This window comes from Candoia aspera, chromosome 1 (assembly GCF_035149785.1).
Source record: "Candoia aspera isolate rCanAsp1 chromosome 1, rCanAsp1.hap2, whole genome shotgun sequence".
NCBI classification, from domain to species: Eukaryota; Metazoa; Chordata; class Lepidosauria; order Squamata; family Boidae; genus Candoia; species Candoia aspera.
Genome location: NC_086153.1, coordinates 144,572 through 168,841, shown reverse-complemented (window position 1 = coordinate 168,841; position 24,270 = coordinate 144,572). Strand labels below are relative to the sequence as shown.

General features: G+C 56.7%; 2 protein-coding genes across 5 annotated transcripts; both read left to right on the top strand.

Moving 5' to 3' along the window:
* The first annotated feature begins 1,000 nt into the window (after positions 1 to 1,000).
* PITPNA (phosphatidylinositol transfer protein alpha) lies at positions 1,001 to 11,967 on the top strand. Its single transcript, XM_063294639.1, has 12 exons — positions 1,001 to 1,137; positions 2,521 to 2,551; positions 5,087 to 5,232; positions 6,598 to 6,689; positions 8,446 to 8,453; positions 9,278 to 9,352; positions 9,793 to 9,876; positions 10,427 to 10,504; positions 10,800 to 10,910; positions 11,143 to 11,265; positions 11,384 to 11,452; positions 11,855 to 11,967. The coding sequence occupies exons 1-11, from the start codon at positions 1,118 to 1,120 to the stop codon at positions 11,429 to 11,431; spliced, it is 816 nt and encodes a 271-aa protein (XP_063150709.1). The 5' UTR covers positions 1,001 to 1,117; the 3' UTR covers positions 11,432 to 11,452; positions 11,855 to 11,967.
* Positions 11,968 to 16,127: 4,160 nt separating this feature from the next.
* On the top strand, positions 16,128 to 23,947 carry INPP5K (inositol polyphosphate-5-phosphatase K). Of its 4 annotated transcripts, none has more exons than XM_063294611.1 (13): positions 16,128 to 16,234; positions 16,365 to 16,472; positions 16,820 to 16,928; positions 17,583 to 17,678; positions 18,552 to 18,724; positions 19,872 to 19,983; positions 20,334 to 20,443; positions 20,639 to 20,731; positions 21,529 to 21,712; positions 21,982 to 22,119; positions 22,731 to 22,814; positions 22,896 to 23,000; positions 23,484 to 23,947. In XM_063294611.1, exons 1-13 carry the CDS (start codon positions 16,209 to 16,211, stop codon positions 23,580 to 23,582), a joined length of 1,437 nt encoding a protein of 478 aa, XP_063150681.1. In that variant the 5' UTR covers positions 16,128 to 16,208; the 3' UTR covers positions 23,583 to 23,947. The 4 variants fall into 4 exon arrangements, with proteins under 4 accessions (XP_063150681.1, XP_063150689.1, XP_063150673.1 ...); XM_063294619.1 differs by having other exon boundaries at positions 17,562 to 17,678; positions 20,705 to 20,731; XM_063294603.1 differs by having other exon boundaries at positions 17,562 to 17,678.
* The last annotated feature ends 323 nt before the right edge of the window (positions 23,948 to 24,270 follow it).

Sequence of the window (24,270 nt, the reverse complement as noted above, 5' to 3'; positions counted from 1 at the left end):
CCGTTACTGCAGCCCAAGATAGCGTTGGCCCTTTTGGCAGCTGTGTCACGCTGCTGGCCCATGTTTACCTTGTGGTCAGTAAGGGCACCCAGATCCCTTTCATGCCGTCAGCCCTACGAGGTAGACCGAACAGGAAACTGGCTCTGCGGGGAGACCAGAACTGAGCACGCTGGAGGGGAGCTATACAAGAGAATCTCGCCGGTCTGCTGGTGCTTCTCCCCCTTGCAGAGCCAGCCGGAGCCCTTTTTTACTATTATTTCCCTTCCCAGGGCCTTGAGGAAGGCTATTGCCCGCAGCGGGATATTTCTGAGTAGCTGCTTGAAAGCCTTTCCTCGGCTCTCCTGCAGACCGAATTCGGAGCGCTGGTTTCGACCTTCCAGGCGGCTTCTGCCCGGCCCTTGAGACCGTCTAGTGAGCCACCGCCGAGGTCACCACCACCCCACCCGCCAAAGGAGGTCTCTACAAGGGGGAGAGCTTTCTCTGTGGTGCCCCTCCGGAGGGGATGCCGTTCCCAGAGACAGTCGACGGGCGCCCACCATTTGGGCGGCAGGAGAGGAAGCCCTCGCTCTTTTCCCAGGCGTTCACGCCGGTTTTCCATCCGTAGCCGGCTTTTGAACAACCGCCTTGCTGCTGCCTAGCTTGTGCGGCGCTCCATTTGATTTTATTACAGATGTTTTGTCCAAACTGCGTCCAGAGAGCTTCCATTACTGGGCAGTTTACAGTCGGGGGGCCCTGCAAAGCGGGCTGCCCTGGAGGGCGCTGGGCGGCGCGGCACTTCGCGCTTCCGCCACTCGCAACGGCGCGGCGCTCGGCCGGTAACAGCCGCCGCGAGGAGCGGACTCTCCCTTTCCCGGCCGGCCGGCCGGCCGGCCGGCCGAGGGGAGAGAGGAGGACAGCGCCGCCCGCTCCGCGCGCGTGACGTCGCGCGTACGACGCCGCGCGGTGACGCAGGGCTGTTGCCGAGGAACGCCGCCCGGTGCTCCCGCCTCCCCGTCCCTCGCCGGAACCCGGAGTGCGGCGGACGGGGACGGAGGGGCCGAAGGGCGACGGACGGGCGGCCGGCCAGCCCGCGCGAGAGCAGCGCAGCGCAGCGAGAGGAGCGCGCCCGCCGCCCGCCATGGTGCTCGTCAAAGAATAGTGAGCGAGCGGGGTCCGCCGCGGCAGGCAGTTCGCGGGCGCGGAGGCGGGGGCCGGCGGGGCTCCCGTCTGGGCCGCGGAGGGAGCGCCCCGCCTGACTGCAGCCGGCGCCTTGGCCCCGAGGAGGGGGCCGAAGCTCCTAGCGGGCCGCGCGCCCCCCCCGGCCAAGGCCCCCTGAAGGTCCCGCCGGCCCGGCCCGGCCCCGCGGCGGGCGGCGCTGCGCCTTGGTGGGGGCCCGCGAAAGACGCGGTGACCCTCCGGCCCTTGCGTCACGCGGGGGAGCGGCGCTGCGACGCGGCCGGTCGCCCATCGCCCTTGCCCGCGGCTCGTCCCAGCATCGCCTGGCGGGGGAGGAGCCGCTCGGGGGCCGCCGGGCAGGGACGCGCCTGGCTTCCGTCCTTGACCGCCGGGGGGGCGCCCCTCCCCCGCTGAGGGCTCCTGGCCCCCCAGGTTCCCCGTGGGATCTCCGTGGGCCGGCGGCGGGGGGAGCTGGATTCTCACGCGCGCACCCACCGCGGCCCAGGGCGGCCGGAGGACGAGTGAGGGAGCGGGACCCCGTCTGATCCGCTCTGGGCGCTCCCTGGGCACAGACCCCGGGCGGCAGCCTCCTCACCCAGTCACCCGCAGCCCTTCTGGGGAGGGGACGGGCGCCTTTGGAGGTGCCCCTCGGCGGCCCCCTGCTAAGCGGAAGCGCCCGGCTGTGCTTCTGGAAGTGGCTCCCTTGCCAAGCGCGAGGAGCGCACTCTCTCCTTGTAGGGATGAGTGGCGGGGTCCGTGGGTCGAGCGGAGGCTGCTTTCCCGGTGCCGGCCCACAACATGTTGTAAAAAGCAAACCGCTCGCTGGGCCGGGCCATTCAGCACGCCCTGGGGGTTAGTTCTGAAGTTTGGGAGTGGTTTATTTCTTTGACAGGGTCAGTCAGTCTGAGTTGCTCCGAGGAGTTCCCCCCTCTCCGCCATTCATTCAGCCCTCCCTGGCTTTCTCTGTCGCTGCGGCTCCCTCCCTGGCTTTCTGCGCTGCCTCCTCCGCATCCTACTGCCTGGCTCAGTCAGTCCTACTGTGTGGTGTTCCTCCACCCTTTGCTTCTGAATTCATTTGGACAGGAGCCATTGCTGAGTGTCCAGGGCTGACTTCCTCACCCAGAATTGGGCATTGTGTCAGGGTTGTGTCCCATAAACCAGTGTATTTGGAAAGCTGGCTAGGTTTGTGCCATTAAATCCTTACACAGGTTGGTCAGCACAGTAAGTCCTTTAAGGAAGTCAGTGATATTCTGGGAGTTGGCAGAGTGTAACTCAACATGGATCTCTGGATTTCTGATGGTGTTCAGTTGCCGCTCTTGAAATGATCCTGCCTAACCGTTCTTCATTTCTTCTGTTCTCTTGCAGCCGTGTTGTTTTGCCTGTGTCGGTGGAGGAGGTAAGTCCTTTATTCCTTCTGTTTCTTCCTCTTCTACTTTCCATCTTGTGGCTAGTGCCAAAGCTCAGGAAAAAGGGAGGCTAATATTCCCTCCCCCCTCCCTCCCCCCTACCTCTCCAAGAAAACTAGCAAAACTTAGGAGCTTGCTGTGGCCAGTTACAAATTAACTGAACCATCACAGCTTGTGCCTTTGTAGGTAAGGAATGCTTTGCCATAGATGTAGTAGGGGAATTATTAGGAATGGAGGGGAAATGTTGTTACGGTTCTTCAAGTGGTTCCTAGCAATTTGGGGTGAGGTTCTAATACTCTTGTAGAAAGGGGAAGCTCCATTTGTGTGTGAGCCTTGTTGGGTTCATCTTCCATTTTCCATAGTTTGCAGAAGTGTGATGAGCTTTCCTGCATGACAGCAATCTGCTTGAGTTCAATTTCTATTGGGAGTGATACTATCAGTTTGCAAGAAATGTACAAACTCTTTAGTTGGTTGTTCTCTTTCTTGAGCTCTTTGTTTCAGTAGTTAGGAATAAGTTTGCAAGAAAGCTATTCTCTAATAGGTGAAACACACCTATTGTATGAAAATTGGCTTCCTGAAAAAGCATTACTGTTTCTTTGTGGGATTGTCTCTTGCATTTTCTCAAATACTGATTGTCAAAGGAAGTGGCCAGTTAACTTGAGGAGTTCATTATTGCAAGATGTGGGGGTAGCCACTCACTAGAATGGCTTTAAAAGGGTTTGGACAATTCTTGGAGGACAGGCGTCACACACCCTCCATGTGGAGGTCTTTTTCTTGCTATTATTTTGTTCTGCCTCCTACCGCTAAACCCTTTTTCTGATTTAGAAGTTCAAGTCTGTAAGGTAACCAAGCTGGGCGGAACGTGGGGAAGATACCAGATAGTGCATGGTTAGGACAGACGGGTAACATAGAAACAAAGGAATAAACTAACTTATAAAGAAATGGCTTTTAAGCAGGTTCTCTTCTGCAAAGAATCTGTATCCCATCAATACTAGCCTGCCCTGGCCCTGAAATTGTTCTGGTGATGCTTCCCTGATGGGGAGACATTCTCTGGCTTGGGACCTTGAGCCTCCCTCAGACCGTCTTTTGCACCTGCGCCTCCCAAGTCCCCTCTCCTACAACTCCACGTTGTAGCCCTCCGATTGGCAGTCACACGCCCAGCCATTGCCACAGATTTGCCAGGTGTCTCACTGTGTACTGCGGGTTGGAGCAGCAGGCCTCCAGATGCCATGGGAACCACCGTGAGAGGTGCATGTGAGAAACAAAACGCTGGAGTGTCATGGGCCTCAGCCTGATCCAGCAGGGTTATGCATATGCTCTTATCTAGCCCAGATTTTGCCATTCCTCTGTGCCTGCAGCACTCTCCTAGGGCTAAGCTTCACAGAGACTGTCCCATATTTTGAAATATCACTTCTTCCTTAGCCTGTCTATGTGCTCAAGCATCCTCAGTTCTGTGCATTTTCCCTCTGGGGAAAAAGACAAATATATTTTGCCACTCGGCGAGAAAAGCAGCCAGAATTAGGGTTAGGGCAGTTGTGAATGGGGTTACGTGTGGCAAGTAGATATTTAGTTTTTGGCATTAGTAGTCCTCCAGATTGTGCCCTGAAGTACTAATGCTCTTAGGCAACCACGGGCCTTGCAAACATGTTGACTACAGTGTCCATAATCCCTAGTTCTTGACCATGCTGGCTAGCATTGGAGGAAGTCCAGAAGTTCTGGAAGGCCCCGGGTGATCTACTGCTGCCCCCTCCCTGTGCTTATTTGTATCTAGAGCCATGGCATGTCTGGGATTGTTTATGAAACCCAGTGTCAGTGCTGGCTTGGAGTTCTGGAGTTCCCTTGGCACACAGGATGGGAGGAGGGCAGATACGATCTCAGGCTGTTTTAGGAGCTGGGCCTGCAACGATTCAGCAGCCCGCTGTTGTTTCCGATGACTTCATGATGTACAGACAGGTGGTGCACCAACAGCACAGCTAAAGCCAGTCAGCACAAAGTAGCATTGTTTGTGACAGAGCAGGAGTACAACTAGTTAAACAGTAACGTAGGCGAGGCACACAGTCCCAGCTGCCCTTTGGCCAAAAATGGTCCAAGTCCGTGGTGTTGACACCCATGGGCTTCTCATTCAGCCTCAGTGCCCCATGTAGAACCTGGGCTAAGAACAGCAAGGGACCACTTGAGATCTTGGTGCAGGAGCCAAGGGGTCACATGCCAACTAAGAGCCCTTGGCTGCTAACGGGGTCAGGCCCTCTCTCCTTCAGACAGCTCCTTGGTGGAGAAGGCCGATGCCCATTATGGCCCTCCTGACCTGAAGGGCTCTGGAGTCTTCTCAGGTCCCTGCCTTTGCTTCCCCACGTGAGACCCCCAGAGCCACCAGGAAGCACCCCTGAGCCTGCCTTGGATGGTGAGCTACGGGCCCCCAAAGCCTGCTTGTTTGCTCACTTTGTATTTTCCAACCTTCCTGTTTGCAGACGTGTAACAGTGTCTGTCATAGGCAATCCTGACAGTATTACATTTTCCCCCTTCAGTACCAGGTGGGGCAGCTGTACTCTGTTGCTGAAGCCAGCAAGAATGAAACTGGAGGGGGCGAAGGGGTAGAAGTGCTGGTGAATGAGCCGTACGAGCGAGATGGAGAGCGGGGGCAATATACACACAAGATATACCACTTGCAGAGGTAGGTGGCGTGGAAGGGCCCCAAGGAAGAATCTTCTAGGGTGCAGAGAGGCACTGCCCGAGGAAGTCCCCGCAGTGCCAAGTAGCGGTCTTGTGCAAGTTCCTGATTTGATTTAGTTTAATTTTGCAATTACACGGCCGCCCGACTCTGCAATGGCTCTGGGTGGATTACAATTAATTTGCGTAAAATCAGTAAAGTTGGAGCACTCCAGATCTCCAGGGGGATGTCATTCTAGAGGCCAGGAGCCAACACTGAGTAGGCACGCTTCCTAGGTCCTGCAGGATGACACTCAAGCCAAATCCAAGAATGCTAGGGAATTCCTGGACACTTGGCATTCATGCAGATTGGCCACTGGTAATCACATAGAGATAACCCACATTTACCTACCATTCAAAAGAGACAATAAGAAACCTAGGCAGGAAACAAAAGGACCAGAGCACATCCCCTGCGGCAGCCAACACTCAGATAAGCAGGGTTGTCTGGTTGTCAGCACCAGACAAACAGGCAAGCAGAAAATAATAGCCTAATCAAGGAGCTACCAAGGAGAAAACGACCAGCACCCCCCCATCCCCCCACAATACTGACAGGACAAGCTACAGTATATAAACAGGAGGCAAACCCCACCCTCCCTCACCCTGATGATGTCGCCTAGTCTGGCAATGAAACGTCTGCAAGCCAGCAGCTGAGCTCAGAGAGTGCCTGGGGATCCAGAGGTTGGACCTGAGCTACGGAAAGTCTCTTCTGTTGGAACAGGAGTCTTTGTTCTAGGGGACCCCACGGCCCCCTTCTCCGCAGTGAGCAAACCCCCTGAAATAGTGGCCGCTGGTCCTGCCCACTGCTGCTGCTGGGTCCCACCCTCTGGTGTGGATTCTGCTGCTGTGGAGGCCTCCTGCTGCCTCGGGGTACACTGGCCTGTTCATGCATACAGTCTGTAATTGGGGGTGAGCTAGGCTGGGCGTTTGATGTTGGGCATGCCCTGCTGTCCCTAGAAAACCCTTTTGGCCTGGTGACAAGAACACTGGGGCAGGCAGAGAGGAGGCAGGGTGGCGTCCCTGCGCCTGTCTGTTGGGCATACCCTGGCCTCCCCGGAGAGGGGCTGGTGTCATCTTGGGCCACCTGTATGTTATTTTCTGGGCCAGTCTGGGAGAAAATCCCCTCTGCTTCTGGAAGCAAGGAGGTTCTCTTGCAGTTTGATGCAAACCAGCCTAGCTTGGTCTTGCGTGGTGAGACCCTTAACTGTGGTTGCTGGCAGCAGAAAGAACTGCAGGCCGAACCCTTGGCTCTGTGTTCTGTGGGGTTACGTCTGTGTCCTCTGCATGGGAGAGACCTCTGGAAGGCTGACCTCTCCCCTCCTTTGTCCTGCAGCAAGGTCCCTCCCTTTGTGAGAATGCTGGCCCCTGAGGGAGCCCTGGACATTCACGAGAAAGCTTGGAACGCGTACCCTTTCTGCCGGACCGGTGAGTCCTGCCAAGGCAGCTGCTGCTGCTGTGGCTGCCACTGCCTTCCCCTTGCCAGGCTTTGGGTGGCTTTCCTGGGGGCTCAGTGACGCCAGGTCCCCTTTCCTCCCATGTGGGATGGGGCTGGTGTTGTGAAGGTGTCATAGGCGTGTCTGCTTTCGGCAACTGCCCGATGCTCCTGAGCTGCTTCGGATGAGGTCCCCAAATCTCAGGGTCAGCTGTTCTTATCCCTGTTTTGGAAGGGAGGAAAGCCTTGGCCAAGCTCGAGGGTGGCATTGTTTCAGGGGACAGCCTAGCCGTTTCTTCTGCCTCCCACCTTGGCCGGTGGCTGAGCAGAGCCTTCCAAACGTGGGTCTCTGGCCTGCCAGGCAGTCACCTGTTTCCTCTGGAAAGAATGTCTTCCTGGGTGGCCTGGGTGAGGCCATGAAGTGTCATCTGGGTCTGTGCCTAGCTCACTGCAGGAGCACTTCAGCTTAGACTTCTGAGATCCTTCAAGAGACTCAGCCTCCTCTCCTTCCTGCACAGTTAACCTGCAGCTGCAGCTAAGCTCTGCGGGTGCCCCCTGCCGGGCTGGGGGTTTGATTCCTCCCAGAATTCCATGCTGTCCAGGTTGCTTTGGCTGTTTGGGGCCCTGCAGTCTGGACGGTAGGAGCCAGATCCTTTGGGAGAAATGTGCAGGTCAGCTGGGCTAGTGGGTCTGGGATTACTCCATACTAGGCAGCAAAATCCAGACCACCTTCCATTGGGATTGAGGCTGACTCTGGGTCCAGGGCTGGGCAGACGGTGGCTCTGCTATGGAACCTGCTGCTCTGCTGCTCGATGGGCTTCTGGCCTCCCTCCCCCACTTTAAGCCGGGTGGGGTGTCCTGGGCTCAGGGCAGAGGGCAGGCACCCTTGAGATGTCCAGGCCATTTGTGCTCCCTTGGAGGTAGGACCCTTCCTTTCATAAGGCAGCTGGAGAGCTCTGTCCGGCCTATCGCTGGAAGGGCTGCCTTGCTGCTGCTACCAGGGTCCTCTTTGAGAAGGGGGGGTGGAGAGAGGACAGAGGGTTACAGAATCCGCCACCACTTGCCTCATTAATCATTCAGTCAGGCTGCCAAAGCATCCAGTTACAGCAGAGCATGGCCCTGGGTTGTGTTACACGTGTGTTGGGAGCGAGGGGGAGACAGGGCTGCAGTGGGAGGATCAGGCTGGCATCTTTTTCTCTGGTGGGGTGCTTGCTTGCTGGGGAGAAGAGCTCTGTTAGCTGACTGGTGCTGCCCATTTTTCCAAGGGGGGATGAATCCTAACCCAACAGGTGGTTGTGGGGCTGGGCTCCTGGGCAGCCTGCTGTGCACGTAGAGCCAGACAGAAGTCAACAAGGGCCAGAGAATGGCAGAAGGGTGGAGGTGTTCTCCAGTGGGGACCATGGAGTTGCGCAGTGTCATCTGGGCAGGCAGGACCTCGGTTGTCCCTTCCCCGTGTTGAGCTGGTTAAGGGTGGCCTTAAAATCAGGCGTGCTTGTGAAAGGCACTCCCTGGCAGCCCCCTGTTGGGTGCTCAAGCTGAGGGGGAACCTTTAGAGTTCCCTCTGAATAAGCGGGACTGCGGGCGGCCGAGGTAGAGGCTCTGGGGTGGGTGAGCCCTTCCTGCTGTGCAGGTGTCCCCTGGGACCCTGGGATTGGCACCGACAGCTGTGGGGAGGGGCAAGTGGGGAGCAGTGGCTGCATCCCTGATTGAAGTTCTGTCTTTCTTTCCATGTCCTGGGTTTTGGAGCAGTTATAACAGTAAGTACAGCTTTCGGGCCCTGTTAGGTAAGTGGCTGGACTGCCAGGGACAGGCTGGCCTTGGCTGCATTGCCGGAGGTGCCGGGTAATTTCTGTGGTCTCAGCCCTTGTGAGCTGGGTGAGGTGGGGGTCCCCTCTTGGGGCTGGAGGGCCCAGACCGGTTGCTTGGAGCGCTTTCTGCAAATGCCTGCCACGGAGGCTTGCTTATTCCCAAAAGGTTACCAAATGGTTGAGGTTGTCCCTCAGCAGGCTCTCTCTCACCCCTGTTTCCCTTGTTTGTATTCCGGATTGATGGACACACTCCCAATACAGCCCATTTTGATTTCTCAAGAAGGCTTGTGAGCCTCCTGGCCTTCCTGAGAAGGAGGGTGATGTGTGCCAGCTTTCTGTTCAGCATGACTTTTTATTAACCCCAATTTCTTCCCGTGGACTTGGCAGGCTTCTCTGTCTAACATCCTGTCCCCATCCCTTGCTCTCCTCCAGCTCTTAAGCTCCCCGGACCATGCCAGCCCTCTACCAGCTGCTGCTTCCCATCCCTGGAGCCCCTGGCTGGGCTCCTCTCTTCTCGGATCTGGAAGAGACCCCTCAGGTGGCCTGGCTGGCAGCCCCACTCCCGTCCTGGGGCCTGAGCCAGCTCTTTGCTGGAGGGCACCCTCACCTCCTGGGGGGTCAGTGCAAGGCTTCTGCAGTGGGGGACTCAGTGTCCCCCACCCCCTGCCCTGTGAGCTTTCCGGAGGGAGGGGGCAGCCAGGGTGTCTGGGAACCTAGCGTGGGGTCAGGCCTTGTATCTCTTTCCCAGTTAAGCGATCTTCTCTTCTTGGTAGAATGAGTACATGAAGGATGACTTTTTGATCAAAATTGAAACCTGGCACAAACCGGATGCGGGCATGCAGGAGAATGTAAGTGGGCCGGGCAGGCACTTCGGGGTATGTCCTTTTATGGCTGCTGTGCTGGGGACTCTCTCCTGGCAGGAACTGGAGGTGGCATAGCAAGACAGGCTGCCCACAGCCAGCTCAGAGTGCCATATTTCCCCTCCCCTTTAACACATGGAAGCGCCCCCCCCCCACAGTTTCTCAAGAGGATCACGTGACCACTGTCCTGCTGGGCTTTCTGTGCCATTTAGTCCAGTCTGTCCCTGGCCTGCACTTGCTCTTTAAACTGTTGACTTCATCAGTTTCAATAGCAATTTGTTCTTGCATGTTTTCAGCATTTCTTGTAGAGTTCTTTTGCAACTGCACCCAAAGAGAAATCCATTTTGAGGGAGGGGTGTCCTAAAAGCCGTGGCAGAGGAGAGCATCTATAGACGTAAACTGAAATCCACCCCTCCTTGTTCCTACAGGTCCACAAACTGGATCCCGAGGAGTGGAAGAACGTCGAGGCCATTTATATAGACATTGCAGATCGGAGCCACGTGCTTTCCAGGGTACAGCAGCGGGGGGGCAAGGCTGGGCTGAACAGAGGGGCCTCCCTGCCCCTTTGGCTGAGCGGGGAGTGGGAGTGGAGAAAGGGGGGAACTGGGCATGGCCAACAGGGAGCTGCCCGGCTGGAGCCTCTGGGCATGCCCGTGAGCCGGGATGTTGCTTGCTTGGAATGTCAAGACCAGAGTCAGAGAGTGCATCGTTGCTGGCTTAAAATCTGGATGGGTGCCTTCTGGGGGGCTACAGAGGACTGGAAGGCATCTGCAACTGATTTACGTTGCTTGCTTTAATGGCGTGGAACAGCTTTGGGGCAGGACCTACAGCCCACCAGGCTGGAGGGCAGCGAACCCATCAATAAGGAGCAGAGGAAGGAAGAGAAGACGAACGCTCACCCTTCCAGCCATAACAAGTGCTGGGGGGATGGTGTGGGGTGATCCCTCCTTAGGTGCTTGGGCTGCTGCTTTCAGAGCCTGGAAGGAGAAACGGGGACTCCTGTGGGATGGTGGGAGGGCTCCCCTTTCTGTGACTTTACCATTCCTCTTTTGTCCAATGCAGGATTACAAGCCAGAAGAAGACCCAGCAAAATTCAAATCAGTCAAGACAGGCCGTGGCCCTCTGGGGCCCAACTGGAAGGTAGGACCCTTCCTTGCTTGCCTGGCGTGGCCTTGGTGCATCTCCGGGAGTGCGCTGGGAGCCAAACAGAACCAGAGTGGGAGGGGAGGCGCCGAGGGAGTGGTTTGCCAAGGATATCCTGGGATCTGCCATTGAGCTGAGACTGCTGTCAGACCGGTGGGGTTCCCACTTGCCCAAGGCAGGCTGGGCAGCTGGACCAGTGGGCAGGATCGGTGGCGGGGGAGGGAGGGGCGGCACCAGCTGTGCTCCTGGGACCGCTGGCCCTGTTTGAAAGGATTGCCTCTTGTGTTTTCAGAAGGAGCTGGGCAAGCAGGCTGAATGCCCGTACATGTGTGCTTACAAGCTAGTAACGGTCAAATTCAAATGGTGGGGTCTGCAGAACAAAATTGAGAACTTTATTCAGAAGGTGAGCAGAATTGGGGGCAGAAGCTGTCAGCAGTTCCCCAGCAGCATTTTTGCAGAAGCTCATGTGCCTGGATTGTACGAGAGGTTCTCAAAATAGTTACAGCAGCTTCTGGTCATTCAGGAGCACTAAGTGATTTCTGGGGTCAAGTGGTTTGTGTTCCATTACTTGCCATGCATGTTTATGGACAGCCTTCAAGCCAGACTTTGGAGCATCATTTTTTCTTTTTTTGCAGCAAGAGAGGCGGCTTTTTACAAATTTCCACCGGCAGCTGTTCTGCTGGCTCGATAAATGGGTTGACCTGACAATGGAGGACATTCGCAGAATGGAGGAAGAGACGAAGAGGCAGCTGGATGAGGTGAGCGCTTCAGGGAACAATCAGAGATGTGCCAGTGGGCTTCCCAGGGACTTGGTTTTCTATATGCCTTGCTCACCTTTGAAAAGACCAGAGATAAATGGCCTTTTCTCTGCTGTAGATGAGAGAAAGAGATCCTTTGAAAGGCATGTCGGCTTCAGATGACTAGTGTGGATTCCTTTAACGCACGGTGTGTAACCAAGTGGTGCCCTGCACTCGCACTTTCTTTGACATTAGGAATGACGTGCTGCCCATGGGGGATAAAGGGGCTGTCAGTGTGGGCCCTTCCTATCTCCATGTATCAGACACAGAATTATGAAAAATAATTTTGCAGTCCCTCCTAATGGGGGAAGGGGCCATAGGGCTGAGCAGGGGCCGGGGGGCTGGAATAACTGCTGCTACGCTGGGCCTCCGCATTTGTGGCTGCTGTCTGCAGGTCAGAACACAGGCTGGGCAGAGCCCTCCATAAGCAGGTTTCAAGACCTTTGGAGAAGAACCAGCCAAACGGCTTTGCGGTGCCACGCAGGTGGCCTCTCCGCTCTCTGGCTCAGCCTGCCTGCATCATTCACGTTCATTCTCTCTCTCCTTCCAGTGTGCGAGGGAGTCTGCAGGAAGGCCCAGGAACTCCACCCACTTGACCAGTGGACCTTCTCTGGATGATCAAGCCCTCCTTTCTCCAGTCAGCCGGCAACTTCCACCCCCCTTGCTAACTCTAGTTGCCCATAATCTAGCGAACAAATCCACAGTCTTTGGTCCTGAGCATCCGGACTGTGGTGCTCGGGGAGGAGGCAGCCCTGCAGGACAGCTGCTTCTGTGACCACCCCCTTTCCCTGGGGAGGGTGCACACTGGTTCTCATGTGACTCTTTGATTTCCAAGTGGCAGGTTTTGTTGAAGTAGTCTCGTGATGTGGTGATTTAGAATTCCTCCGTACCCATTCTCCCTCTTCTTAATCCTGGGATGACTGCCACCTTGTTGCTTTCCCATCCATTTGTGGAGAGAGGCGTTCAGTGCTGAGCACAACAAATGCTGGTGTTCGGATACGAGGACCACCTTTTTTCTCCGTAAAGAGTGTAGTCTTGGGTGCGTCTCTGGTCCCCTCGGAGCAGAAACGGCTGCTCACGCACAGTTCCCCAAACCCTCTTGTGGTCTCTGCTCCTTACTGCCCCCCCCGGCCCCTGAGCTCTGGCCCGATGCTGCTGCTGCTGCTCTGGGGTTGTGTGCCCTGGAGCCAGGAACAAAGCGGCTTTGCCCTGTGTTAGCAACAGAAGCCTCCCTCCAAGAGGGGGTGGTCTCACACACCTGACCACCCAAGACCTCTTCTCTCTCATGCGAGGGGCTGCCTGAACCAGGGTCAGTGCTGCTACGAAGGGGGCTTTTGGACGTGGTGGCTTGCCATGGGGCTTCTGGAGGAGTGCCCGCTCATCAAGGAGAGCCCACAGCCCGGAACCCGTCTCCCCTTCAGACAATCACCTGAGCAAGACGGAATGAACACCCGCTGCTGTTACGGGCCAAGATGGGCTAACTGCAGCGGGGTTTCTGGAGCTGGCTCCCTGCTCCCCTTTCCAAAGCAGAGGCGATAGACAGGTGGCTTTCACGGCAAAATGGGAGGGGTGGGGGAACAGGGTAGGATAGAGGCTTGCAGCTTTGTTTTGGGAAGGATGGAGGCGGCTGTCCTGATCTCCCCTGGTTCCCTACCTGCCGATTCATTCCTTGCCTTAAGGAGGTCCGGTGCAATAAGCAGATTTGTTGTGTTGTGGCGAACAGGCTCTTCTTGGCAGGGCCTGTGGATTTCGTAGTGACAAGCGGAGAGGGATTTTAGGTAGTTGGGTGTTGCCTGTTGCAGGAGGCAGCATTAAAGTTGGGGCAAAATCTCCCTGGCAGGCAGGCAAAGCCCTTTGGGGCCCAGCTGTGTCCCACCAGTCCCTCCTCTCCTCCAAGGCACATGGTGCCAAGTCATCCCCTTTCCTCCGAAATGCAGAGATTTGGGAGAGCTACACTACCAAGAATTGTGTGGCTAAGAGGATATGCTGGAACACACTGCTGTTCTCACTCCTGCTTAAAAGATTTGTGCTTTAACCGAGAGGCTTTCTGGCGGGTAGCTGTGCAGCTCTGGGAACAGATGGTGACATTTTGAGGATGGGGGAGAGAATTAAAATGACTCTAGTAGGAGAAGGCAAGAATTCTTATTAAAACATGACTTTCCTGCTTAGCAGGGAGAACAAGACAAGTGCAGAAAACTCCCCCTCTGTGTCCTGTGGTATGCTTCTGCGTTGGAGTGGATCTGGCACACACCCCCAGCTGCAGCTGAGGCTTCTGTGGAGCCCCCTTTCCCCCTTTGCAGTGATGCCTGGCCCCTTTGTTCCCTGCTGAGGAGAGCAAGCAGCAAGGGAGGCTGAGGGAGCTGCAGCTGCTGCGGTGTTGCAAGTTGTGCCTGGCTTCATCCTCCAGAACCCCCAACCCCAGGGGCTGCTGAGAGGGGCCGTCAGCCGAAGTGCTGAGATGCAAACTGCGGGCGCTGCTCGCTTGCCTTGCGGAGTCCAAAGCTCCGGTGGGCAAACATGCCCCCCCACTTTAGCATGCTCTTGTTTTTCTCAGTTCCTCTTTTGCCAAACCTGTGAGGACTTCCTGACCAGTTCAGTGGGGCTCCTTGTGCTATTGGTTTTTACAGTATATGCTCTGTAGAATAGGTTAGATGCTCTCATTGTTTCTTTACTGTGAGTTTGTGCCTTTTTCGGTCTCCCGATCTTCCAATACAGGCCTATTGGAAATAACTCTTAATAAAATCATAGACAGAGCACCCTGGCTGAGCTTCTATTCTGGGTGATGCTTGGAAAATGGGCATATTCAGTGTGATCCCTACCCCACTCCACACATCTCTCAGGTTGTATTAATTCCCATTAATCAGTGATGTTTTTTTTTAATCTTATGGCATAGCAGTTTGGTGTTCATGCTGCTTTTTCTTGCTGGGAAATCCTTGTGAGGTCCAGCAGCCAGATGTGTAGACTATTTAGCCGTGACAAGTCACGTTGCCTGGGGTGCACCACAAGGAGGCTGGTCTACATTGCACCGAGTTGATCAATGATGGTGACAGCTGGGAAGTTGTCATACAGGTAGTCCTCACTTAACAACCCCAGTTGGGACCAGCAACTCTGCCACTAAGTGAAGCAGTTGCTAAGTGGGAAATCACGTGACCCCAACTGTGTTTTCTGGCTGGAAAGAGACAAGACTAGTCAGTTTCACACCTTTTGTTTGCCTGCTGTGTCCCTGCCCTTTGGAATGCCTGAGTGCCTGCTTCCTGTCTTATACACATCAAAAGCAATGCAACTGTGCCACAGCTCAGGGCTGGGAGCTGTGGGTGTGCTACACAAGCAGCTTACTTTCTTGAAATCCCTTCCTCTCCAATCTCTCTGCTCTGTGAGTGGGAGGAAGAAAAAAAAGCAAATGATTTCTGTAGGCAATCTCTCCTTTGCCTGACCCTTCCCTCCCCCTCCACACAGAGCGGAGAGATTGAAGAGGAAGGGATTTCATGAGAGTAAGCTGTTTGCTGTTCTACACATCGAGAGCAATGTGATCGCACCAGCAGAGGGAAAGGGTCAGGCAAAGGAGAGATTGCCTACAGAAATTGCTTGCTTCCCCACCACCTGCAGAGCAGAGAGATTGGAGAGAGAGATTTCAAGAGAGTACTGTCAGCTGTTTGCATACTGAGCCAGTGGCTCCCAGCCCCAGGCTGCTGTGAGATCACATTGCTTTTGATGTGTAGAAGAGCAAACTGCTTTTTCTCTTGCAACCTTTTCTCTCCAATCAATCTGCTCAGCAACAGGGGGAAAAAAAAACAGCCACAGGTCAGGCACAGGACAAATGCATACTGACTGTAATGGTGATCACATGACTGAGGGAGGATGTGAAGGTCATAAGTGGGCCATAAAGTTACTTTTTTCATCACCATTGTTCAAACATCCTGAACCAATGGTAAGCAAGGACTACCTATAGTTGGTGTTGCTGCCACATGAAGCTCAGGAGGGCCTGCTCCTTTCATGCCTCCAGAAGGGCAGTGATGGTGCCCTCTGGAGCTGGTGGGGCAACACAACCATCAGGAACAGCTGTTGGGTGGGTATTGCCATTTCCTGTGCCATCTGGCCACTTCTACTTGGGCTATTGGGGGGCGGCTTGTGGCATGATCTCAAGGAGTTGGTAAGAGCCAGGGAAGCCCCCCCCCCATCCCCAAATTCAATGCCTCTTGGAGGCAGGATAGTTGCTCAGGTGAGCTACTAGACCCGCAGCAGAGGCCAGCTGTATGTGGCACCAGGAGCCGCTGCAGCTTCCAGGAGTGAAGGAGCAGCTGGGCCTGCCTGGCCATCTCAACTGCCCTCCCCCCCCCCCCGTCGTAGCAAGGTTGCGTGGAGCGCCGGACTGCAATGCGCGGGACCCTCCTTTCCCCGGAGTCGAGCGGCGGAAAAATCTCGGCTTTAAGAGCCTTGGCGCTTTCGGTCCCGAGATGTCCAGGTTCCCAAATCCCCTTCCCTGTCCCCCTGCGCGAGCCGCTCCAAATCCCTTCCCGCTGCAGCGCCAAGGGGCGCGGGGAAGGCTCCGGCCTCTGCTCCGCACCTCCACACGAAGCGCCCCGGGCGGGTTAGGGGTCTGGGGTCTCCCTCGGGGCGCGGGGTCTTTCAGGTAGCGGAGTGCCGGGATGGCGGGAGTGCGAGAGGCCGAGGGCGGCGCCACCGCCTGGGAGGGCCCGGAGCCGCAGAGCATCCCACGGCCGACGGCGCCCCAAGATACCCTCCTCCTCCCGTCGGGCCTGCTCCGGCCCCCCCCAGTGCTCCGCCTCTGCGCCTGCGCCGCGGAAGCCAATCGGCGCGCGCGACGTCACGCGTGGGCGGGCCGGGCGGAGGGGAGCCGGGCCGGCGCTGGCCGCCCGCTTTCCTGCCGGCCTTCCTTGGCGGCGATGGAGGCGACCGGGAGGCGGCTCTGGTGGGGAAGGGGCGCCGCGAGGGGGGGGCGGGAGGGGAAGGCGGCGGGCGGGGCGGGCAGGGTCACCCGTCCGTCCGCCCGCCCGCCCGCCCGCCCGCCTGCCTGTCTGTCTGTCTGTCTCCTTCCGCAGGCTGCACCTGGTCACCTGGAACGTGGGCACCGCGCCGCCCCCCGCCGAGGCCGCAGCCCTGCTCCGCCTCGGCGCTCCGGACCCGCCCGTGGACCTCTACGTGATCGGGTGGGTGCCGGGGCGCTCTCCGGGCCGCGCGGTCCTCCGCTCCGTCGGCTGCCGGAGGCTTCCGGCTCCTTCCCGGAGCGGGCCTGGACGTCGGAACGGGAGGGCCGCCTCTCCCCTCTTCCTCTGCTGCCCGCCGGGGGTCGCCTGGACTTCCGCGGGACCCCGTCGTCCCCCTGCCCGCGGGCTCCGCGGCCTCCCTTGACTTGTTTCGAGGGCGCCCCCGCGGGGTGCCAAGCGCCGGTCCCCTGGCAGAGGGCTGGGCTGGCCCGGCCCCTCGAGACAGGCGGTGCCGGTAACTCGGGCCAGGTTTTGCCGGGTGGATGACCGAGGCTCCTCTGGGCACTCAGTTTACAGGAGGTGAACTCCAGGATTTTGAGCTTCCTGTCCGACCTGGCTTTCGAAGACCCTTGGACCGTCTTCCTTACCACAGTGCTCTCCCCGCTGGGCTACATCAGGGTAAGCGGCCTGGCTGCGAAGCCGGTTCACCCCTAAGGAAGCGAACTGCCAGTTTCCAGGGTCCGTCTGGTCTAGAGGATGTGGAGACTGGGGCTGGCTCCGGGCTCCTGCGTGTTGCTGGAGCAGAACCCGTTTGGGACTGCCTGGATCAGCCGAGGCTTAACAGGCGCTCTGAGTTTGATGCTCTCAAAAGGCCGTGCTCTCTTGAGGCTGGGGCCATCTGCCAAATTGTCAGCCTGCCGGTCCGGATCTTGGGTGTTGCTCCCTGCAGTTGAGGGCCTGCACTGCTATGCTGTGGTCTGCAACTTTCCATGGAGCGCAGGGAGAGGCTCAAGGCAGGGCAGTTGGGGGTCTTTCGAGCCCCACCGCAGGGGTTTGATGCAACAGCCCTGCCTGCTCCAGGTATCTGAAACTTAGGGCCTTCTGTGTGCCGAGCAGATGCTGTGCTCTGTAGTGATGGCAGGTGTCTCGGGCACGAGGTCCTTTTACACAGAAGGGGGACAGACTTGTTCTCCCAGGTTGTAATCTCTGGGCCTCAGCCGAGGGAATTTGCAGAGGGAGCTTGTGTCATGGGCAGAGCACTGCTCTGCGTGTTTGCAGGCGGGCTCAGGGCCTGTTCTTCTCTGCTTGCAGGTGTTTTCCATCCGCATGCAGGGCCTCCTCCTCCTCCTCTTTGCAAAGCAAGCCCACCTGCCCTTCATACGGGGTGTTCGGAGCCAGTTTACCCGCACCGGCCTGCACGGCTACTGGGTGAGCTGCTTCACAGGGATCTTGCCAGGCCTTCGGTCTGTTTAAGCTGCAGGTACAGTGGCAGGAAAGCAGGAGTGGCAGAATTCTGCTGTGGCCAAGCCCCCACGCGTGCACACCTCCGTTTTTTGCCAGAAGGGACATTTTACTTTTTTTGTACGCTTCCATCTTTCTAAGGGAGGCAGGCAGAGTGGCAAGCATCAAACCATGATAAGAATTAAAATGGCAATAATCTGGTATTTAATTTGTAACTAACTGCAAACCACCAAATCAAAGCATGCGAAGCCAGCCAATAAAGCACTTGCTGAAAGTTTTCAAGCCTCTGTAAAATCTCAGTAGAGATGGAGATCGTCAGGTAGGGAGTTCTGCATCTTTGTTTTATTGAAAATATGTATAACGCACCAAAGCAAGTCATACCAACATGGAAGGTGTGGAGTTTAAAAGCAGAAGCTTCTGAAGCGGGCCTTCTTCACCTTATAGGCTGTTGGGGCCAGGCAAACTTTCCCCTGCTGTGGCAGCCAGTGGAGCCCCTTGCTCCCTTGTGGCCCTCAGATGTTGGGGAGCACCTCTGACTTGAGAGCTCCCTGAATGCACCCAGCAAAGCACGTGTGATGCTGCAGGACACGTGAATGCCGACTTTTGGTCACAGGGCTACTCCAGGGGGATAAAGAAAAGCTATACCAATATAGCGGTTACCTTGATGTATTTTGCTAACTTACTCTTTTATGAGTTTGTCCCTCCTGAGAGCAGGGCTTTAACCCAGCAGCGTGTCTGTCTGCAAAGGAGACAAAAATGCCTCCCCTCTTGCACCCTGCAGAGCCTCAGGAGTTGCTGAGCTGGGAGTGGGGGAGGCAGCCACGGTCTCTCGTCTTGCAGGGCAACAAGGGAGGGGTGTCCATCCGCCTGTCCTTGTACGGACACTCTGTCTGCTTCCTGAACTGCCACTTGCCAGCCCACCAGGAGAATGCCAAGCAGCGACTGGATGACTTTGAGCACATACTGGAAGTGCAGCACTTTGAAGAGAAGTTCCCCTCTGTCCTGGATCACCAGTGAGTCCCTTCCCAGGGGGCCCCACTGCCCAGCCTGGCGGAGAAGGGAGGTCTGGCCAGCCGCCCCCTCAGCGGCTCTGTTCTTCTGGCAAGTGGTGGGTCCCTTCTGGCCCCCTTGGTCTCATGGTGGAGGGGGCAGCAGGAAGGAACAGGCAGAGGTGGCTGGGGGGTAGAGAAGAGGGGGGGCTGGCACAGAAAAAACAGAGAAATGGGTTGAAGGCACAGCTAAATGAAAGGCACTGGCCATCCCAATGTTTCCAAGAGACCCAGAAGGGGTGGACAGCCTGCTTTTGCATTTGCTGCCACTTCAGAAGGAAAGGAGGTCATTCAGAACCAGCTTGCTTGTTCTCGAAAAAGCACACGTGTGCTCCCGGGTAGGCTGTCAGGTGCAGAGATTTTAAAAAAAAAGTGATTTAAAAGCTGAGTAGAATAATTCTAACACGCACCTCATGTTGAGCTTTATATGATGTGCGTCCCTATTTTACCCCAGATAATTTTCACTTTTGCTTTAGCCCTAAGCCTATCTCTTTCAGAGAACTGAAAATGGTTCCCAAATAGTCACAGCCGAATTTGGGGGCTTTGAGGACTGCCCATAGCATTGCTGGGTGGGTGGGGACTGGAAGGGCCTTGTCTGCTGGCTTAGAGACCACTTGCGGCCACGTGGGTCTCCCTGGGCGCTGCCCAGACACCAGCAGGAAACGAGAGTTCTGCAGGGAGAAAGTTGGAGGCCCCTTCCCCCGCCCAAAGGCCTTGTTCTCAGGTTAAAAGAGGGTGCCTGCCAGAGCAAAGTAGGGAATTGCCATCTGCTCCTGCTGCTGCGTTTCTGAAAGCCACTCTGGTAACTGCTGCAAACTTGGCTACTCTTAGAAGGTGCCAGCTTTCTAGGTGCTTAGTCTGACAGCTTGGTTAAATAAAGCAGTTCGTAAAGAATGTGCTGGGGATCGGTTGCTTTTGGCAGAACGCAAATGGTGTAGAGCAGCGTTTCTCAATCTTGGTCACTTCAAGTGTTACGGACTTCAACTCCCAAAATCCCTCAGCCAAGTCCACACCGCTTGAAGTGGCCAAGGTTGAGAACCACTGGGGTAGAGGGTACACACCTGATTCTGCAGATTTTTCCTCTTCGCCACTCCTTTCTGTCATCTTCCAGGCTTCTCTTCTGGTTTGGCGATTTAAACTTCCGAATTGAAGACCATGGGCTGCATTTTATCCGGGAGTCGATAAGCAACAGCCGCTACAACCTTCTGTGGGAGAAAGACCAGGTGCCGTCTCCCAGCCTGCTCTCTGGTTTGGGCACAGTTCCCCTCCCCTCTTGCTCTTCACTGGGATTCCATACCCCTCAACGTTCGGGGTGGGGGATGCAGTGGCTCACATTGCTCCCTGATGCTGTGCAGCCGACCTGCCTCTGGTTCCCCCCAACATTCTCCTTGTCTGGTTGGGTGGTGGTGTTTCCTCTCCTGCTTGCCAGGCCAAGGGCCCTTCCTGTTCCCCTCAGGGCGGGGAGGAGGCTATGGGCAGCTTGTCCGTCAGATCCTTGCCCTGGCTCCTGGGAGAAGGCTTGGCTCTTGGTCTTGATCTGCAGTGCTAAGGGGCTTTTTCTTCCGATTCTCAGTTAAACATGGCCAAGAAGAAGGCATTCTTTCTCCAGGAATTCTTGGAGGGCCCTCTGAAGTTCAAACCCACCTACAAGTTTGACTTGCACTCAGACGAGTATGACACCAGGTGACTGCTCTGTTCTTGCCGGAGGTTGGGGGGCAGCGGAATTGGGGGCTTCGGGCTAAGCTTTCCACCTCTCTGGCATTGGTCTGGGCAGGAGACGCCACCGAAATAACCTGGATTTTTCCGTCAACCCAAGCAGAAAGCGGGAAGTGTTTGTGTGGAGGAGAGCGAGGTGGGTGGGCTGCCTTGGTTTGCCAGGCCTGGCGCTCTGCCCCTCCATAGGAGGGCCCTGCAGTGGGTGCTGATGTCTCTCTGTATTTGCAGGGGAGAGAAGGCACTGACTTGGTCCAAGTAAGGAGACCGGCATGCAATTTTTTCGAACTCCTAGACCTTTAGGCCATGTGATTCTCCTGACTTAGGAATTTCACACGGTCACTTCTTTTAACTCAGTTGCTGCTGGGGTGATCCTGGCATATTAATTGGCACGGTTATGGATCGAGAGGCAAAAGAACCGCTGGGTCTGTGTGCGCTGCAGAGCGTCTGACCCTTGGGGGCTAGTAGGGAGCAGCAGTGGCCATTGCTTTGCCGTTCAGGGGCTACGTGTGTTGACTCACCAGAGATGGCCAGGAGGAATGCAAAACAGCTGCAAAAAACAACACCCAGAAAGCATTTAAAAGGGCAACAGCAGCAACTGATCAGAAGAGTCAAAGGGTGACGTGAGCATCGGTTTTGCACGCTACCTTTGTGGCGCATCCGGCCCAGGTTGCCCACCCTCGTCTGCCTGATCACCGGATCGACTTCCGGCTGAAAAGAGGCAACGGCTTCTTTTGGGACGGGGCCTTTTCTAGACTCAGGACTACAGAGGACATAGCGTGACCAAACTGCTTGTGGGTGGCTGGGGTGGGGGTGCCCATGCACTGGCTGGGCTCCCAGGGTTTGGGATTTGCCACGTGGACTCACTTTGAACAAAACGCCCCCCAGGCTTAGTTGCCGATTGCCGCGCCTTAATCCAGCTTGTGATGCAGAGTTGACTAACCCTCTGGCCTTGGTGTTACTTCTGCTCGGGGAGTGGGGGGGGGGGCCCTTGGGCTGCCTCGAGGAGCTGCTCGCACCCGTCCTCGCCACCTCCCCTCTCTCTGTTTCTGCAGCGAGAAGAAGCGAAAGCCTGCCTGGACCGACCGGATCCTCTGGAGAGTGAAGGGCCTCCCGTGCTCCCAGCCCAAGGAGGCTCCCAAGGAGAGAGGGGTGTCGGTGTCTCTGCATAACTACACCAGCCACATGGATTACAGCATCAGCGATCACAAGCCGGTCACTGGGACTTTTGAGCTGAAGGTGGTATCCCCGCTCCCCGAGGCAGCTGCTCCTCTCGGAAGAGAGGCTTTCTCTGAAACTCGGATTAAGTCCCATTTTGGTTTTTTGTCCGGGGGCCAGCTCTGGCTTGGAGTGTGGGCCTTAGCCTGGCAGCAGGGCCAAAGTGGCCCTTGGCTGGGTTGTGCACCAAGGGGGCTGGCAGAGGATGCAGAGCCCGGTGGGTCCCAGCTGCGGGCGGTTCAGAGGGAAGGGCTCCCCAGTCTTTTTCATCTTGGGCGGCTCTCCTGCAGGTCCAGCCCCTGTGGACTGACCCCCTGGTCCTGCTGTATCCAGTGGGCACATGGAGCGCCGAGCAGGATGCCACGGTCAGTTACGTCACCTCTCCAGAATTTGTAAGCAGCGCCTGGGACTGGATTGGTCTCTACAAGGTAACTGGCTAACTGGCACGGTGTGGCGTGAAGGGGGTGCCTAGGCTGGTGCTCAGACCTGTGCCTGCTCTGTTGCCAGGGCACTAGAGGCAGTTCCTGGTGCCCCCGAGGCCCCCCCAGAGCATGCAGACTGTGCTGAGACAGGGGCCTTCTCTGGCCAGACAGAAACTGTCTCTTCCGCCTTCCTCAGCAGAGGCTGCAACGTATCTCCTTCTTGGGCTTGCCAGAGAAAATCAAGCCTGTTGCCTCCACGGTCAGCGCTGGCCGTAGTTGAAGCAGCAGCAGTGTCTCCTCGGGAAGACAGTCTTCCTGTGTCATAAAGAGTTCTGAGCGATTGACAAAGACTTCTTCCTGCCCAAAGGATGGGCTCTGGGGAGAAAAGGCGCTCCCGGAGGAGTTGGCTCCCCCTGGGAAGGTTCCTTGCGGGGCCTGTCTGGCCTTCGAATCCTGCAATCCCCACCTGGCGGCCAGCTCCCTGGCTCTCTCTCAGCTGACATCTCACTGGGCCCCTGAAGGCAACGAGCTCCGCTCCCACTGGGAGCCCCCTTGCCTGTGGCAGGTGGACCTTGGGACCCAGTAGCCCCTGACGACTCTTTCTGTCTCCCTTGCAGGTGACCTTTCGGCATGCAAACGACTACGTGATGTATGTTTGGGTGCAGGACAATGAAATTTCCTCCAGGGAAGGCGTGAGGCAGGTAAGGGACGACTCCCAGGACTTTCATCTCTGTTGCTTTTCTGCTCCTGCTGAAAGTGATGGGGGGCTTCATTTCTTTCAGGTTTATCTGGGGGCTGAGGGGCTCCCCAGAGCGGGAGGAGAGTTTCTCCTGGGATATTACAGTAACGCGCTGCGGTCCATAGTTGGCATTAGCCAGCCAGTCCAGGTGAGGAATCGCGCTGTTTCTTCCACACCACACCACTCCTGAAGCCCGGCGGGCCCTGGCAGAGGGCTTGGGCTCTTGCGCTGCTTGAGGGCTCCAGAAGCCCCTCTTGAGAGACAGGAAATTTCCAGTAGTCAAAGTGCCTCTTGGGCTCTGTCTGAGATCCCCAGCGTGGCCACCCCTCTCTCTGCCTCTGGGGCGCAGGCCAGATTTGGCCTGGAGTAACTCTGCAAGAATTCTCTTCTTTCAGCTGGTGGGAGGCACTGGCCGCAGCTCTGTGGCAGGCAGGGCCCCCCTGTCCCCGGTCAGTCGGTGGCACCTGTGGGAAGGGCTGGGATGCCAGTTGCCTGAGCCATGGGGGCCCCTGTGGCCGGGGCCAGGTGAGCATTTAGGGGCACCTTCCCCTTTGCCTTCGTTTCTTTCTGGGCTGAGTGGGGGGCAGAATTCCAGGGTGCTGCAGTCAAATGCGCACCTCCCTCTTTCCAGGTTCGGCCGAGCCAGAGGTCTGTCGAACAGCATGTGGGCTGGGGTGGAGCCAGCAGCACAGAACGTCTTCATTGCGAGAGGCAGCCGTGTGACTTTTGAGGTCCTTCTATGCCCCTGAGTGCGCCGTGAGGCCCTCCTCCTTTTGCCTCAGAGTGGGCCCCTCGTTTGAGGAAAGAACGACTCAGCTTGCCGCTGCTGTGGAGTAGCTTGTGCGGGGGCTGCCTTCATCATGGGAGAGCCGGGATTGAGCCGGTCCCAGGAGAACCACCGGCTTCCTTCCTTCTGCCAAGGTGGCGGCTGCTGTCCCGTTTGCCCAGCAGCATCTTAGGATCCGTGCGCTTCATCACAACATTAAGGAGTCACCGGTGCTTACTTGAAAACTGGGATTCCGGCATTTGGCTCTCAGTTTTTAATGAAATGTAAACCTTCCTTTAGAACTGAAATACATTTTATTTTAGCTGAAATGAAAATGCAGACCCTGTTATTCTTTGGCCACGTGTCATGAAACAGGATGTGCACACACGGGCGCACATCCCTGCGTTCCTCCAGCAGCCTTGCTGATGGACGCAGTCGGCGCCTCTTCCCATGCCGCGAGGGGGGCCCAACCCAGGAAGGTCCGTGGGGGGTGCCTCAGCAGCGGGGCTAGGAAAGCCACACACTGCTCCGCCCACATTTCCCATGGCCCCCTCAAGGCAGATCTTGCCGTTGCACTGCTGGCGGCCTCCAGCTTCGTGGGCATTCAGGCGCTTGGGCAGCCGGAGTCCGGAAGAGTGGCTGTGACCCTCTG

Coding starts and splice junctions, on each gene's coding strand:
- PITPNA (XM_063294639.1), top strand. CDS start 1,118: ATGGTGCTCGTCAAAGAATA. Junction 1,138..2,520: donor ATGGTGCTCGTCAAAGAATA/GTGAGCGAGCGG, acceptor GTTCTCTTGCAG/CCGTGTTGTTTTGCCTGTGT. Junction 11,266..11,383: donor CGAAGAGGCAGCTGGATGAG/GTGAGCGCTTCA, acceptor TCTCTGCTGTAG/ATGAGAGAAAGAGATCCTTT.
- INPP5K (XM_063294603.1), top strand. CDS start 16,209: ATGGAGGCGACCGGGAGGCGGCTCTG. Junction 19,984..20,333: donor TTCTGTGGGAGAAAGACCAG/GTGCCGTCTCCC, acceptor TCCGATTCTCAG/TTAAACATGGCCAAGAAGAA. Junction 22,815..22,895: donor CCAGGGAAGGCGTGAGGCAG/GTAAGGGACGAC, acceptor CATTTCTTTCAG/GTTTATCTGGGGGCTGAGGG.